The sequence below is a fragment of the Drosophila hydei genome, unplaced genomic scaffold (assembly GCF_003285905.1).
Source record: "Drosophila hydei strain 15085-1641.00,03,60 unplaced genomic scaffold, DhydRS2 tig00000001-arrow-pilon, whole genome shotgun sequence".
Lineage (NCBI taxonomy): Eukaryota > Metazoa > Arthropoda > Insecta > Diptera > Drosophilidae > Drosophila > Drosophila hydei.
In genome coordinates this window covers 12,955,831-12,974,372 of record NW_022045643.1, presented here as the reverse complement: position 1 = coordinate 12,974,372, position 18,542 = coordinate 12,955,831, and the positions used below count along the sequence as shown (strand labels likewise).

The 18,542-nt window shown below is 41.6% G+C and overlaps 2 protein-coding genes across 2 annotated transcripts; both read right to left on the bottom strand.

Annotated features, from left to right (window-relative positions):
* Positions 1–4,731: 4,731 nt before the first annotated feature.
* On the bottom strand, positions 4,732–6,420 carry LOC111597581. The gene has a single exon (XM_023312380.2). It carries the CDS (start codon positions 6,418–6,420, stop codon positions 4,732–4,734), a length of 1,689 nt encoding a protein of 562 aa, XP_023168148.2.
* A 111-nt stretch (positions 6,421–6,531) lies between these two features.
* LOC111597582 lies at positions 6,532–8,133 on the bottom strand. Its single transcript, XM_023312381.2, has one exon. It carries the CDS (start codon positions 8,131–8,133, stop codon positions 6,532–6,534), a length of 1,602 nt encoding a protein of 533 aa, XP_023168149.2.
* Between the last annotated feature and the right edge of the window lie 10,409 nt (positions 8,134–18,542).

Sequence of the window (18,542 nt, the reverse complement as noted above, 5' to 3'; positions counted from 1 at the left end):
TTTATTGCGATCAGGCTAATGAAAATTTCTTGACAAACATAAAAACTGTAATGGAAAAAGATGTCCAAAAGATTTTAGCTGTTCAGCACGGCAGCATGGGGAATATATAGGGCAGATCCAATAGACTCATTCAGAACTTCTGTCTAGTTATGAATAATATCATTATTGTGGTTCAAGTTTTATAGCTAACATGGTGACATTGCTCCAAATTGATCTGTTTTTGAGTATTTTACAGAAGCTGGCTGTAGTATATTTCTTTATTAAATACAATACGCTAATTTGTAAGTTTCAATCTGAAATAATTATAATATATAATCTCTTTGCTACGTAAACGAGTTTAATGTCTCTGTTCGATTTAGGTAAGTGAGATTAATGCTGAGTGTACTTAATGGCAACAAGAAATGTAGAGCAATATGAGGCTGATTTGCTCAAACTTCCACTCAGATCGCAATTACTAGACTTGAGGGGATGTGGTAACGCCTTGCAATGAGCTACGGCCACCTGCCGGCTGAATGCGATATACGAAACTGTTCAATTAGCGACCAATTTCGACGGGCGATAACTCACAATTTGACAACTTTCAAAAATATGAGCTCATATTACGCGGCTGCACTTGCACAAATCTAAATATGCAATTTATAATTAACATTTCATAAATTCGCAATCGTGATAAGAAAAGTTTTCCATTAAGAATCAATTAAAATGCAAAACTCGATCAAAACTGTTTGCTTTGTTGCTGCTATGGTTGCTATTTGCATTGGTATTATTGCGCCTGGCTGGCTGAAATGAAGTTATCGTGATTGAACGACTTTTCGCACAAGATAAAGTCTAAAGTACGGCAATGAAAAGGCATTTTATTGAAACAACAACAAAGCTTAAATGAGAATTCCAGCAGAGTGTAGCATATTTATTATAATCATATATGGGTGCCATGTATCGAATACCTTGGTTCAAATACTAATTAATCCCATATTAAAAATGTCTAAATTCCAGAAGGAATCGACTTAGTTTCAAGACAGTTTCTATTTTCGAATATCTAATTTTAGCTGAAATATTTATATGAAACTTAAATATTTCACTTTCGATTAAATTGTAACACTGTCTGGCAGGGTATAGAATATTACTATTGAGAGCAATAATTAATATGTATATATTGTAATATATATTCAAATAGAAGTAGAACGATATTATCACGTGCAATGTTAATGAATTCAATTGAATTTTTGCATTATCGCCAGACAAACAGACCCGAACAAGCACTCAGAGACCCACGCAGACCCTGAGTGCTAGACCGAGTGCAAAGAGCCAGTGCCATATCTAGTGCCAGTTTCAGTTGTCCACTTGTACACTTCCCAGTGGGCAGCCTCTGTTGCTCGTAGGCTTTGCTCTCTTTGATCTATTTGCGATTGTCTCCATTGGCGTGGTCGGTCCAGCGCGCTTGGATCTAGCGCCACAACAAAACTGAGTTAAACAAGTTAGATTACAGCAGTCCATGCAGCCTGACTAGCAGTTACCCTTTAACCAGTTGCGAGATGCCATAATCAACACCATCAATCAACAAATGCAGATGCATATGCAGCTGCATCTACAGTAAAGCTTCCCTTTCTGTCCCAGCCAAGTTGCTGATACAATAGTCCGAAGCAAGTGCGAAAATGCTACAATTTAACTCAGCAGCGCGTTAGATTCAGGGACAAGCCTAACATACCCTCTCTATTGATAGTCGAAAAAAATATTTAATAAATTTAATGCACTTGCTGCCAACTGCGCACAGAAATTTGCATAGACGTACGACTCTATTTTGTATGTATTTTTATATTCGTAATTGTTTAATCGCACTTTGGTAATCTATGTGGGTTAGCGACCCAAGCGAACGAACGAGCGTGCCGCATGGAATGTGTAATTGAAAATTAAGTCTTACGTGCTAAAATGGGATAAGGTTTGTTAGATTTAAATATGAAAGAGATATATCAAAAAATATATATATTCTTGATTAAGATTAAGAGAACGCGCATCCATTAAATCTCTTATATATAAGCTGTTGGTATCTTCCTGTAAAATTATGATGTATACAAAGACTTAAATCAATATGCAAAATACGCCTCATACCTTACAGCTTAACTATAAAAATATATTTGTATATACGAATAATTTGATAATGCCTGATTTACACATTTCGAAATAGGGGTTATTCAATGACTTCTAATGACCACGCCATCTAACGGCTAGCATGTGCAACTTGCAAGGATGCACGGTTCGTGACTCGGCTATGCAGCAAGGACAAAGCACGGCTTATTTTGTTATACAACTGTATAGAACAGTACGTGTTAAGTAACTCCAATTACTGACACAGCTGTATTTAACATTAGGACAAATGTTATAGTCGGATTCGCTTGAATGAAGTATGATTTTAACAGCAATTCATTTGTTAATGTCTATGTCAAGTAGTTGTGTTTGAGAATATACGAATATAAGAAAACGGAAATAAAATTGAGACTCGTCAAAGCTTGTAGACAGGATTGCTTATTTCATATATTCAACATTTAACAGCATTTAAACTGACATTATATGGGTATTGAGATGTAGAGTGGGGTAACTTAGTTCGCATCATTATTTTGGTTTTAAGAAAATTTGAAATAGCATAAAAAACTATTTCCTAAAATACAAATACCAAAAATATGTTGTTTTCTTTTGCTAATCAGAAATGCAAACTATTCAACTTAGGGAAATTCCGTTTGATTTATAAGCCAATGCATAGACATACTAAAAGCTTCAAAAATGTTAATGTAATATCTTTAAAAACACAGTCTGATCTATCGCCTAACATAATCTACCACATGTTGGTGCGGTTGGGCCAGCCTAATGCATTTTCGACTGCTTTGGCTGTAACACAGAAAAAACAAACTGAGCAACGCCCGCATTCCAATGAAAGCGCCAGCAGCTGCACGAAGAGCAGAAACAACACCAACAACATCAACAACATCAACAGCAACAACAAGCATACAGGCACACACAAGTCAAAGAAATTTGCTGTTAATTCACGTATTAACCTCTTGACATTTGGCAGCAGCGTCGCCAAGCGAAAGAAAAACATGTCGACAAACTTGCAACATGGTGGCACCAACGGAGACGCGGCCCGGGCGGAGGCAACGAGCGGCACATCTGCCCGCTGCATAGAAACTGTGTCAATGTGCCAGCAACAAATGTTTGGGCGTTGTGCATGAATGTGGACGTGGCTGTGGATGTGGATGATGTTGGCGGCATGTGGGAGGGCCCGCTGCGAGATATCGGCGTTGGAGTTGAAGCGTCGCCTTTGGAGTTGGAGCCACGCCAAATGGAAAACGGCACGCCGCGTGTGTCTGTCGCTGTGTCTCTGAGTCTATGTGTCTATGAGTACGTGTGCCTCAATGACTTTCAATTAAATCAATATTCATCGTTTTGGCTGCCTCGGGGTCTAAATGGCAGCGGGCGGCCACGGCACAGCCCGGACGGGCAAGCAGGCTGCGACAGAGGCTAGAGAATAGAGGCTAAGGCAGTTGCTGCTGCGACTCCGCTCCTTGATTAGGCGCTACGCGGCTACGACAACAACAACTACAACACCAACAAACAGTTAACAGCTAACAGCTAACAGCTAACATCAATAGCTAACAGCAGCTAGCGCTACAGCAACGACAGCAGCATGGGAAAATGTGCAATTTCGGCCAAAAATAAATAGCAAAGTCTTGAAGAGACAGAGACCAAGCGAATGAGATACCTGAATAGCCTGACCGAGCCTGGGCACATTCATTGCGCAAAGTTTGCGGCCTGTCTCTGGCTGTGTGCTTGTGCAGCCAGTCTGCAATCAAAGATACACCACCAAATAAACATTTGAATCACTTCCCCGAGCCTTTCACAAAAACAACAAGCAACATAAACAAAGCCCCAGCAAATGCAACAAAAACAAACACAGCGCACAGAAGTTAGCCCAGTCGAGAGCCGAGCGCGAGTAAATAATTAATGTTTGCCAATAACCGAAGACACCTTCAGCGCCTGCAGTTGCCAGTTGGCAGTTGCAAGTTGCAAGTTGCAAGTTGCAAGTTGCAAGTTTGTGATTGCCAGCCCGCCCGGTGTCAAAGCCAAGACAACAAGTGTGCCCGGAGGTAATGCAAATGAGGCATTTGTAATATTGTGTTGCAGTTCGAGGATTGAATCAAGGTAGGAGAAGACGCCTTCAAGCCCTAGACTTTGTCACATCATTGTTAAATCAACCAATTATACCCTTTAATGGCTTTAAATGAATAGAAATATCGGCACGTAGCAGATCAAGTGCCCTTCACAAGTAACTCTATATTTTTATTACCGACTAAGTCTACTGATGGAGTGAATACAATATTGCTTGTGTCATAGAGACGTGGCTTGAAAAACGTTGTTGCCATCCTTGAGGAAGATATCTATTAAAATGCATTGTCCTTTCTATAGCTCCTTTTGAACTTATTATTCCAGTTTCCGCTTCTTAACGGCTGGACTATTCAAAATTTTTAGCCGATCTGCAAAGGCATATTTTGATTCAACTCTCGCTATTGATAACGCAATTGGCATATGAAGAGAAAATTAAAATTCAGAAAGTGTGTCTATAATTACATTTTATTGACATAATATAATAAAAAAACAAAGCACATATTGTGAATAACAAATCAGTGTGCAAGCGAGAATTCCAAAGCTTATTAAATTGAAGTTGTTTTCTTTACCCTGCACTTAGCTCATCCAGCGCTCAAAGATAAAGCACACAGAGGCCAGCAACATACCGATCAGCCAAACTCCAGCTGCCACATAGTAGTACTCCAGATCATTGGAATTTACCTCCTGGTATCTGGCACGGTTCACGAATCGCAAACGTCCGCTCTGGATCCCATTGATAAAGCCATCGCTTTTCATCTTAAGCAAGATTCCACCTTCGAACACTCGCCGCATATAAAAATTGAAGATCTTTAGGTAGGGTCGCCCGTAGGCGGCGGGCATGAAGAAGGGCTGCTGGTAGATGATCTGCGGTAACTTGTGGAATAGCGGAACGCGTAAGAACTTTTGCTGGTACAAAGCAAACTCAATGCTATCCGCGAAGCCGTTGTGCAGCATGCTGACGTTCAGCTCGAGTCGATATCTGTCCACCAGCTGCTCCGGTGTGACTACGAGGCGTTTGGCCAGCTGCGGATGCAGATCGGGCAGCTTGTGTAAGAAGTTATATTCGACTTCCTCTTGAGGCAGTTTGTAATCCGTTCCCTCCAAGTCGTCGAAGTTGTTGAACTGCTTTTCATAAAGGCCCGCCGCCAAATTGCTGGAGAGCTGCGCCAGATAAAGATTGGTCAGCATCAGGCCAGTTATTATCATCATAATGTAAACCAACAGGCGACGAGGCCGAGGAGGCGCAGTTAGATCTCTACCAGGCGACAGGAAAAGCAAGAGTCGCAAAATTTGCAGAAAGGCATCACTCAAACTGAGATGTCCTTGCGAAAGCAGAAACAGTGCCCCGCTGCAGTAGCTCAACATGACGAGGCATGCCAACCAAGTGGTCCAACTGTATGGCTTCAGAAGATACATATACCTGGGCAGAAGTCTGGCTGACGGAACCATAAGGTAGCTGTTCTCATGCCAGAGCACAACGCTGCTCGTGAAATTCGGAGTCTCTGCCAGCAGATAAGGCAAGAAGTCGACGCGACGAGTGCTAAGCGCATCATTAGCTTCCTTCAAAGTGCCCAGCATGTGTGTTCGTATGCTGCCCTTAAAGTGCTTAATAAAGTCCAGTGTCATGCGCAGCATATAGCCAGCATACACAGTTCGATTTTGCTGATCTTTAAAGAGAAAGGCCCTTGGTGCGCTGCTGGGCAGAATGCCACAAGTTATCTGAAAGCCATGAAAGTCCCAAAGCAAGCCACGAGTGCGATGAAAGTACTGCAGCGTATCTTGCATGGCCAGCAGTCGAAGCTTTGGATATGGCATATAGCTGTAGAGCTCCTGAGTGTGCGGCAACGCCACCAGGATGTGCACCATGCCCTGACGCCAGCAATGCGCAAAGAGCTGAAATAGTTTACCAGGTGTTGCCCCCGGATATACGATGAATACGTGTAGTTGCTGGGCACGCCATAGCCAGGATGTGAGGTAGTTGAACATGCTGTTCGCATGCGCATCCTCCAGAAATATGATGGTCAAGGCACGTTCACTAAAGTTGCCGCTAAGCACGAGTTGCAGCTTCGTATTGCTTACCCGGAGTGTGGGCAGAACAAGCTCTCTAGCTGGCAAGAGAGTGTCGAAAACCGACTTATTACCGAACTCAATGTAAGCATTCAGCTCCATGTTGTATAAAACATTGAGCTGGTCAATGCACTGGCTGACAAAGTTGCCCGGCACCAACGACAGATTCTGCAGAGTATTCAAGTATAGCAAGTCCATTGCAACTCTGAAGGCTACGGGCCCGATGAACTGCTTTTATAGCAATAACTGGACCTAGACCCAAATATTAGGACCGCAATTTATTTATGTTTGTTACATGGATAATTATTATTACAATTGAAATTGATTAGTCATGCGACTCCTCACGAACTCCAGCAGGAAGCAGAGTGTGGCCAACACCAAGCCCGCACTCCACAACGCAAACGCATTGTAATAAAATTCCAAATCGTATGGCTTCTGCTCAATCCTGTCACTCGCAATAAATTTCGTTATACCACCTTCGAGTAACTCGAGCCATGCATCGATCCTCATCTTTGTTAATATGCCGTACTCAAAAATCCGTCTCAGATAGGCATTCAACATATTTAGGTAGGGCAGTCCGTCGACCACTGGAAAGGACATAAAGCCATCCATAAGACTCTGTGATGTCATCTTGAAGAGCGGTACTTTCAGCAGGTGCTGCTGGAATAGAATACCATCCAAGCGATCGCTATATCCAGTATACATATAGCTTGTGTTCAGAGATATGCGTGTGGATTCCAGAATCTGCGGTTCAACTACGATTATGCGGCGTCTGACGATTTCTGGCAAGAAAATTGACAGCTTGATATAATCAGCGTAGTACTTATCTAGGAGCATTGGGTAGGGAGAACGTGCCAAATCCTGTAGAGTATTGTATTGCGGCTCGAACAGACCCGATGTTAGCATGCTTGAAAGCAGTGCCAGGTAAAAATTTGTCAATATAAATCCACTCAGCAACAGTATAAAATGGATCACAACCTGTTGCCAGTTGGCGAAGCTGATCATTGGCTGCGCGATAAACAGCAAATTGCACCAGCTGCTTAGGAAGTGTTTTCCAATTTCGGAGCCTCTATTTCCATTACTAGCATAAAGCATCAGCATGCCGTAGACAATGGTTACAATTACTCCGATCCATAGACTCCAAGTGAAAGGGCGCGCAAAGTACAAGTATCTCGCAATTGGCTGGGCATAGGGCACTGCTATGTAAAACGGATTCAGATGGACAGGTGCAGTCGCTGTTTGGTTCAACTGTGGGTCTTTGACATAACAAATAATGTCAACGCTGTGGTTTGCCAACAAAGTAGTAGCAGTTATGTATAAGATTTCATTGGTAACTTTCGTTACTATTTCAATCGTTAAATTGTGCCGGTGTGTAAACTCCTTAAGCGCGTTATACATATAGCCGCCATACACAAGCTTTCCTTTGCGATTTACGTATTGAAAAATACGAGGCTCGACCGTGAATAAAATTGTCCGAATCGGATATTGTTGGAGATTCTGCAGCTGGCGCCACCTATTCAGGTAATCCTCAAGCAGCGGCAATCGCAATGCTCGAATTGTAGGATATGGATTGTAGCTATGAAGCGCCAATTCCTGGTGCAGTTGTTGAATGAGTAGGACATTAATAAACCCATTCTGAAAGCAGTAGCTGTAGAGGTCATTTTGCCAGATGCGGGGATCTTCTTTAGTTATAAAAACAATGTGAAGCTCATGTAGCAGCCACAAAAGGCGTGGCAAGAAGTCCGCCACTAGAGCGTCCAGTGGATAGGTCTGTATATAGACTACAATTAATGTATTTTCAGTAAATCTTCCAAGAATTCGAAAGTCAGCTAAGCTGTTATTCGATAGCTGAATCTGCATTTTGGGCGTCTCCAGTTGTAACTCCAATGCATCCTCGTAGCTATTTTCCATGTTGATAAAGATGTCAAGTCCTATTTCGTATGCAGAGTTGAGTTGTTGCAAAATTTGAGGTACTTGAGCCACTTCTGTTTGGCTTGTCTGAGAGTATGCAGCACAATATTGCAAGTGAATTATCACTTGAAGCAGACTCCAAATAATCCAAGTTGAATAGATGCCAAATAACATTATTGATGCTAATAGTCAAAACTCAATGAAAGTCCACGCTAAACTAGTCCAAGCATTTCTATAAAGCAGGTTTAGTTTTAATGATTTTGACTGATTCTTATCTGGTTGGTTGGTTGGTTGCTAGTGGAGTCAAGTGCCAAAGCTTTTAATTATATCTAAGTTACACTCATGCCCAGTTAAAGCAACACGCAATGGTCTTATCGCCCATCGAGCAAATGACAGTTTTACCACACAATTGTTTGCTAAGTTTGGAGCTGTTTGTTCTAATCTAACCGGAAGATTACCTAATTGTATAGTTATTCAATTATGTAAAACTGTGGCTAGGGACTAACTGAGTGTTAATTAAATAGTTGAAGGCGCGAAACTAAATATTGTTTACATTAAATAGAAATTTATCTGAAGCAAACTCAAGAAAAGATTTAGTTATATTTAATTTTATCTATGAGTACTTATATGTATAGAGAAATGCTGCATAAAGTTCGTATATGAAAACACTAATATTGTAAAATATACAAAAAGAGATTTCCCACGACCGATAACTGTGTGCCACAGTCGTGTTAAGAAAGAAAATATAAATAAATAAATGAAATAATATTGATTTCTATATGTTTCTATTTTTATGTGGTATTTAACAGCGGTCTTGCGTGCTTGAGTTTGCCGCTGCCCACAATCGGGCTACTGGAACAATGTTTGAAACTAGTTGGCCAACAATAGCGGCAGAAACAACAACAAGCACAACGACTGCGATTGGGAACAATTTAAAATTGAAATCGCTCATAAATTCTGGGACTAATTGTAAAGAATGGCAGACCTTGAATTCAAATCAGCAGCTTAGTCAGCCAATGGCTACTGCTAAGCAAATGTCTTGCAAAATTATGAAGCTTCACAAATCTACAAAAACCAGCAACGGCAGCAGCAACAGTAACAGCAACAACAACAACAACATACCATATCCATTGTGTTTGAAAATAACGATAAATAAATATAAATTTCAAAGGCAAACATAAAGAGCTATTGACTGTTGACTTTTATGAACAATTAGGCGGCAGCCACTTAAAGAGGCGAATATATTGAGATACAGATACGCAGATAGAAATACATAGATATATCTAGATACAGAGTGCATATATGGCATACAAGTGCTGTGCTCACATGGTTAATGGGCCCCTCTATGGGTTCTCTATGGGCCTGGCCAACAATAAACTGCAATTGATTAGATCGACAACTGCAGCACGCAACGACGAATGGCAAAGGCCAATCGGGGTGTGGGGGAGGCGTGTCGAGGGCGTTGCAAGCTTGTGTGCCTTTGGACTTCAATTAATGCATTCAAAGCATTTATGCAAATGGCGGGAAATAATTTATCACCCATTCAAGACGCAACAACAGCCACAGAAACAACAACAACGGCAACCGCAACAATTGCAATAGCAGCAGTAGCAACAACAGCAACAACAGCAACTATCAAACCTTCCATCCAAGCATTGCAATATGCAAAAGTTTTGATCATTAGCGTAACGCCCACGCAGTTAACATTAAGTGGGCGTGGCCATAATCCGCACACGTTCTCTCACTGTTTTTGTGTTCGATTTTTATTTTTCTATTTTTTTTTTTATTTTTGGAGGCGGCTTTGTTTGATTTGCTTTGCCTCAGCTGTCGAGTTGATTTCATTGTTGTTGCATTTTATATAATTAGTACTTAATTTATAATTTGCTGTGCCGCAAATAATGCACTCAATTGTTTATGTTATATTCGTTGCTGTTGCTATTGCTGTTGCTGTTAGGAAACCAGCGCAAGGTTAGAAGATTTGAGATTGAATGCCTGCTGCAGCCAGCCAGTGCTGGGTGGAGTCAAGTCGTATCGGTGTGAAAGGGGATTTTTCTGAGCTATCACGATATGGCAATGATATAATTTATGATTGAATACCCGACTAAGATACACTGTTTGCATTCTCCTCCTTATTTCAGTGTTACACTTTCAATCGGATTAAGTTTTAAAGCTAATTTCTCTATCGCTCCTTCTTCGTTCTTGTCAATCCGTTAGTAACGCCCACACAATTCGACACCCTCTTTGTGTGCAGCGAAAGACAAAGCCTGACCATAACATTAAAATAACAATCATCTACCAGTTACTTATCGCCACATCATAGAGACCACCCTCCGCCGCTCCCAGCAGTCGAACAATCTTTGGCCAACGATCTGTTTAAAGTCTAAGTATGCCCCAGAGCAACAGTTGAGTTATTTCGCAGTCAGAATTGAAACTGTGGCCGTAAAATCAATTTGCCAAAACGTCTACAACTTTATCACACAGTTCACTTAGTCATAGCCGCAGTCATGGACACACTGCGAATTGTGTTTTGTCTTTGGGCAACTAGCTATTCAAATGCCTAAAAATGAGCAAAAATCAAACGCTTGACCGAACCATCTGCCATCGGTCGGTCAATCGGCTCGTTGGCTAAGCGTCAGCAGGCAACTCATAGCTGGAAGCAACTCAAGCTGGGTATACGAAAATACTAGCATTTCTTGTCTATATCAATTGACTTTTTGGGGCAACTTAAATTATATGGCCGCGACCAGCAGACGGTGCCAAAGACAATAATTCGCAATCGATCAAAACGAGGGAGTGGAAGAGACAGTTAGGCTCTGCAATTTTTGCGGCTCAACTAATGCCAGAGATTTGGTCAAATGGGTCACAGCATCGGGCTCAAGCATTGCAATTGTAATTGAGAAAGTTATCGATCCTTGGTCAGTGGTCGCTGGTCAGTGGTCAGTGGTCAGTGATAATGGTTTTATCGGCAAGCCGATGGGAAAAATATTGGCGTGACCGGGGTTAATAAAAAAATTGCTGACCCTTAAGCACTTGCTGTCGCTGGGCGTACCGTCTCGCCCCGATGTGGCTGGCATAGACAAGCATGTGCATTTCAAATTAATTGGCTATCATAAAATTGTGGCTGCTGACCAAAAATACGAAAAGATTGCTTAATCAATGAGTAGGTGAATGCTTGCTCGTATGCTCAAAGGCGTTGGCTGACTGGCTGGTTGGCCGACCAGCGTGAACTTTGCGCAAGCCAAGTTAATGGGCCATAAACATTGCTACGGTAAAAGTCAAGCGATTGTGCGCCTAATTTGTCGCTTGCCAGGCCAATCAGGGTACTAGCAGCAACATGTTGTCGGCAACACGGCATTAACAAGTGCAACACCAATACATGTCTATGCGTACGTATGAGTGTGTGTGTGCCTTGGCTGTCAATTGCTGACATTTTCAGTGGTCCAATATGCTTGACATTCATTGGCAAGTCGCATGTTGCCGAGTGACTGACATTTTGCCGCTTGCATAACAGGCAACAACAGCATTCGCAACATCAGCAACATCATCAGCGGCAACAGCAACAGCAACATCTAACAAGCTGCCAAATCAAATGCAGTCAAGCGACTGATTGCACTTGTTCCTATCGATATTCAAATACAAATATCTCCACAGCAAGTGCATCCAAATATCAGCTGTCTGCCTTTTGAAATGTGTGCTGTTGATGTTTATGTTTATGTGCCGTTGCACTTTATGGCCATAAATACAAACGATCTTAACGCGGCTTGTTGATTGATTGACGACGATTTACTCCCATTTTGATGTGGCCTTGATACAACCTAATAGAGAATATTATAATTTTGTCACACAACGTGAAGCGCATGGCATGAGACGTCTTCGACGTCAGCAATTAATCAAATGCCAAATATTTATAGCCATATCTCTTTGTCAGTCTGCCTTATTCAAATGTCGGATGCAAATAATTCTCTCAACTCGAAAGCATTCATGACAACTCCAAATAGCTATATATATGACGTTATTGGAATTAAAAATGGAATTACCCCGAAGCGCAATTAACACAGAATTCAGTATCTTTTGGTTATAGTTCTTAAAAGTGCTTAAAGTTAATATTTAGGGCTTGCTAATATTATGCTGCTATATGTATATATGGCTATAGAACTATGCTCTGCTACTATGCCCTATGCCTTTAAGATGTTCTTTAGCACACGTTGGGAAAAACTTGGATAGACAAAAGACAATTTTTCTAATCAAATGATGTGGCCAATTCTCATGAGCTCAAGCCTGAAAATTGTTCAATGGCAATAAAATGGATATATATTATATATTAAATATATATACATATACACTTATTAGCTCAGCTGGCTTAAGGGTATATAAGTCGTCGACTTCTCAAAGTAAACATTTATTCTATATACAATAACTAAACTGGTTTCCTTCTGTATTCCTATAAAGGTTTAAAGTCAAGTTTCAATAATGGAATTAAGGAAGTTTATTTAATCGACAGAAAAAAATATTTTTTATATTTTTTATATTTTAATAAATGTTTTTTATATATTAATTTAATTTGAATATCAATTTAGCTTAGCTTTAATATCTTCGTGCTGTCTTGCATGTTATCTTAAGCGCTGTGCCATTTGGCCTTTAACTCATGGTTATCACAAAAGCATTTAGTAAAGCTCGCCCACATAAAAGTGTTAACAACGACTGCATTAACAACTATTGGTTAGGTAAAAAATAAAAGCAAATTGCGAATTGTGGCTTGCGTTAATAACCATAAAGAGTCAATGCAGCTCTTGCAGCCAACTCCAAAAAAATAAAAGCTGAAGAGAAAAAGTGTCGAGGCGCGTAAACTAAGCCATAAAATTATGTTTAACACACCCTCTGACAAAGCTGTGAACAGCGTGCAATGCGTAGGATAAGTCCGTAAAATGTTGCTGCAGCTTGCGCTGCTGCTGTGGTTGCTGCAGCGACAATCGACGACGGGTTGTTAGCGATTTTTCTTTTTGGCACTGACGACAAACGACAATTAAAATGCAAACAAATTGAATGTGTGTTCGTCTGGGTGTGTGTGTGTGCAGAAGGTTTGCCTAAGTGTTTTACGCCATAAAGTAGCGCACTTAACTTGGCCTGCAACAGCAACGGCAACAGCAACAATCAGAGCAACAACTACATCTGCAACATGGCTTTGCTGCTGCTGCTGCTGCTGCTGCTGCTGCGCACGCGCGCAACATTTTTGTGTGGCTGGAAATGCGGCGAAAGTTGGCGTGCCGTTATTTTAATTGCAACATGTTGCCCGGTAATTTGTCTGCACTCGTAAATGTTGCGACGCTAATTGCCCAGCAAACAGCAGAGCAATACATTGTAACAACAATAGCCAGTAATGGGGACTGTGGGGGCAGCGAGTCGCTTTCTGGACAATTGTCTGGCAGCCGAAAATTGATTTGAGTTTGACTAGTGTTAACGCCCTGAGCCACAACTTAGCTAATCAACTGCAGCCCGCCCTCAGGCACACATTAACCTGTCAACGTGGCCAGGTTTGCAACACATTTAGTGAAGGCCGCCAGGCTCGGGACTAGGTCCGTGAAACGAAATCAAAATCAAAATCTAATCTATAAGTAGTAATCAAATTTGTGCTTGCAGCCAAGAAACGCTGCCGCGACGCTCGCGCGTACCAGGCTACCGCACAGCCCGTAATTATGCAACACATGTTCAGTGCAACAATTGGCCATAATTTAGTCAAAGGTAATTGAGTATGCGAGGCGCAGCGCGGGCCAGCGCTGCGGCTTTCCGACTGGCCTATCATTACGTAGCACAATTTCGAGCCGAGAAGCCCCCAACCCTTGGCATAGCGCAGCGCACGCATTCCGGTAGTCGCCCTGATTGGGAAAGCCTGCGGAATTGTGCTTGCCACCGTGCTGCATGCTACCTGGCAAGCTGCAAGCTGGCAAACTGGGCGCCTTGTTTATTTATTTCTAGTTAGACGCGCATTACCTCGCCATAGTTACTTAATTGTATAGCTGCCTTCGTTCGGCATCTTGAATGTGCATCTGTGGGCTAAGCTCGGATGCATTCCTTTGGTGTGATATGCAGGCCGAAAGATCTGTGCGCCATCGAGAGTATCCTTGAGGTAATTGCAGTGGTTAATGATTGAAAAGAAGTCACCGTGAGCTAAGCACAGATATAGAGAATGATTGAGATTGCGCTTTAATTTGCGGAAATTGCCATTGCCAGAAGTGATTTTACAGTAGCAAAGAATCTCTACAGCAGCAGCAAGCTATAGCTGGCAGGCAAACTCTTCTTTTGACTGCGAGTCTAACCTTTCAGCTTGACGAGCTGCTGTATTAAGCTGGCATACTTTGGTAGAAGAAAACGTATTTATTCATTTGCTTATAGATATAGTCTCTTAAGAGCTCTGACTAGCTGTAACCTTCCCCTTTTAAGACCCAAGCCCAAATTAGCAACTTGCAACTGGCGCTCCCCCATAAGCTTTTTGGTAGCAACCACAGCCCAAAGCAGGTTTTGGGAACATTTAAAGCAACTGCTATCCGATCTCCGGGCCATATTTGTTGAACACTTCACTTCATTTGTGCCACTTTATACACCTACAAATGTCACTCAAAGCAAAAAACATGTTAATTTACGAAATAGCAAAACTTAAAATACTTTGAGCGAAAAAAAGAACAACAAAAATAAATAAAACCAGCAGCAACAATGAAAAACAAAGTTGGCCAAAAAAGGCTAAAACTGCAGCCAAATGGAGAGCGAAAAAATCAAACGGCGACGAGATCACAAGTCACGATAATGATAAATCGCAGCTAAACATTTAGCCGGGTTACCGCTGCCACAAAAGGTCGAGGGTGGATACCAGCTACAGCAACAACAACAATACCAAAGACAACAAAAACGACAAAATGTAGTTGCAGTAGCAGGAAATTTTTATTTACTCATTGTACAATAAAGAAATAAATAACAGCAGAACGTCAACAACAAAAAATGGAGTAGCTAAACTAGCAAAAGTAAAAAAGGCAGCAAGGCAGCTAGGCAGGCAGGCAACGTGTCACAGTTCGTGAAATAACAATAGTTCACAATCGGCCCCAGCGGCTGGAAGATCAGACCGATCAGACCAAAGCTCAAGCCCGGACAGAGCCAATATCTGAGCTTCATGGCAACCTTAGAGAGCGAGATCAATATCTCAATGAGTTGACGATTGAGCCGGAGCTGCCGAAAAACCAACTCCATATCTGGGGGCTACGAGCTGCCTTGTCATTCGACTGGCTTCTGTGCTGTCTCCACCATGGATCAGCTGCTGGGCAGAGTCGAGGGGCCGGGGAAGTGGTCAGAACTGGGTCCATTGCCTTGGTTTATGTTTATTGCTTATGACAACAATAGCAACAACTTTTCGCTTATTCGATATACAAATTTATTAAATAAGTTTTTTTTATGGCATGCATAAATTATGAGTGTTTATTTTAATGCATTTTCTGTAAAAGGTCAACAGCAGCAAACGAATTTAATTTTTATTTCGACTTCTGGCTTCAATTTAAAATTTTTTTCTTTAAATATTATAAATTCTGTGCGATATTAATGCTGTATCTGATTTGTTTTTTCTTTTTGCTATGAGCTTAGCTGCGTCACGATGTAAACGACCCAAATTGACCGAGTAAGAGTGCTTTAGTCGAGACTGCTCGACTAGCAGACTCCCTTTACCCTTTACCGAAGAGCTGATATTCCAATCATTCTAGGATTATTTTATACATTCACTACACACAACATTTGCATGGGCTTTACCATAGAAACTAGTTTGTAAAATACCTTTACGCTTTACGCATTACGTCTCAGGAACGGAAAAATACTTCTTCAATTGTTTGACAAGATTATCTCATAGTCAGACACGTGGATTCTACTATGTATAGAGTATTGAGTAGCTGTCTATAAATTCGAGTTTGTTTATAATTAAGATATTAACTCTTGCTACCTGACTTGACAATTCTACAGCTGAAAGAATTGAGCTGAGTAAAATCTCGTCACGATTTTAATTTAGAATACGAGTAGCTTTGACTCTACTTCCCTCTCTCTTTATTCATATTCAAAATGATTCTTCAATCGTAGCTAATCCGAATTTGGCAGCTATAACAGCAACAAGAGCGAGAAAGGGTTCAAAATATAAGATGCTTAGAATGAGACATATCCAAGCAATACAAAAAGATGAGTCTATGTATTGTATTTATCGTCAAATGAATGCTGTAGTCATGTCGTCGTAGGAAATTGGATTATCACAGCAATGTATTCAATAGTTCATAAGCGAAAATTCGTTTACAACAATTATTTCCCATAAAAAACAACCTTAAGCCTCTTGTCTCCATGGGCGGATATTATAAGATATTATTTAGTTTAATAATAGCAATTAATTTTAGTCTTCAAGTGTGCCAGCTGAGCGCTTGCGACTGCAATGTCTGTCTGAGTTAAGCTCCATTTCCGATTCACTTATCAGTTTAATTTATCAGCGACAAATTCACTAATTCGGTTGAAAAAATCAACAAATCGACACAAACCAGCCGCTGCAAACATTTGCCAGGAAAGATCAGTTAACGCCAATCACAAAATGTGGTGCGAAAAATGCCCAAATGCAATCGCAGGCGACAGATAATCAATGCAAATTCACACGTCTGAAAGGAGGAGCGGCAGTGTCGCTATGCAGTCGGCTAATGGTGCTGATCGGATAGGTGTCAAATCAGCATACTCTGCAAAGGTTGTCAAGCTTTATGCCATTGCCCCGCAGCTGCAACGCGGCAGCGTGGCAACATGGCCAACAGCTGGCAACATGCATACATAGCACATATATTGCTAGTTAATTTATGCTACGACATTTGCATAGCGTTGATTACAAAAATGCCAAGCGATCCGCCCCCTTTCTCTGGGTACCGATCATGTGTAGCAGCAAGCAAACAGATTGCATTTTGCCTGCTGGTAACACTTAACGCCATTGCTGTTGCTGTTGCTGTTGCTTTTGCTTTTGGCTATGTTGCATCTATGCAACAAAAATGTGTTGAAAACTTTTTGACAAGCAGATTTTGGTTGCTGTTTGCGGGTCGTTGTTGCCGCTTGCCTGTTGCTTGTTGCCAATTCAATCATGCGAAAGAGCATGCTAGGTCAAATGCCACTAATGAGTTGCCCCACACGCAGCTCGTCTGCTGCACCAACGCCAATAGCAGCCATCAGACAGCAACAGCAACAACATGAATGGCACTCAAGGCTATTTTATCAATGCGATAGCTAAGATGTGGTAATTGCAGCATCATCTTGAAACCTTTACCTTACCCAGCAAGCACAGCCAAGCCAGCCATTCAGCAGCAGCAGCAACAACAACAATGATAAAGCCATTGCTGATGACAATCGCATAGACCTGAAGGACATGGAGGCTTCGCCCGAATGGCGATGAGTTGAAAAGAGCAGCTGCTTAGATTTATTGGACGTAAGTAGCAGTGAAATGCGTTTTTTGTTGTACTCTAAGTTATTGTCCACATTATGCTGTCATCCGGCAGAAGACACAGAGCAAGCAACATCAATAGTAGCTGCAGCAAAAACCTTCACAAGTTTCTGGCTACTGCTGAGCTATGCAGATAAACATCACTCGTTTAGCTGCGAGTTTATTTATGCCAACGTTGATAATGTCGACATGAGTGCTTATTACAACGCATTAAATATCAGTTTATCGGCAATTATAAGCATATGAAAATAAAGAGTGATGTGAAAGAGGTAGAGTCTAGAAGCTGAGAGCAGCAACTACAGCTGCTTATTAGACATTACTTTAAATCAGTTGAATGACTTAATATCGAGAAAAAACAGTGATGCTAGTTTAATGGGATCGCAAAGCAAATGAAGACAGTCAGCGCATTAAGCATTACTGATGCTTAGAACTTAAGTTGCATTCGCACATTTGGGACTTTGTGAATGGTGGCATCTTGGCAACAACATCAATAACAACCACTTGACTCTGCAACATCTGCAATATGCAACTGGAAAACAATTTTCATCTGCGCAGCAATAACTCAGCTCATTGTCAGCGGCCGCGACCCCCACGCTAACCCCGACACATCCGGATGGACGGACGACTCCACATGTGTTGGTCTCGGTAGTTGGGCAGGCGTTGTAGGGGGTCAGCTTAGAGCATTTAAAGGCCAAGCGGCCGTTGCGGCAATTTGTCAATTTCATAACTTCAACGGCACGCGGCCCAAAAATAACCAACTCCAGCTCAAACTCCAGGCGGCCCCACACTTGGCTGGCTGGTTGGCTGGCCATAAAAAAAGAGAAATACTTGGAAGGAATGAAGCTTCGACTCAATGGAGGCCAAGTCGAAGGCCAGCGCACAAGAGTCACATGTGAGAGTCAAAAGCCAGACTGCTCCCATATGC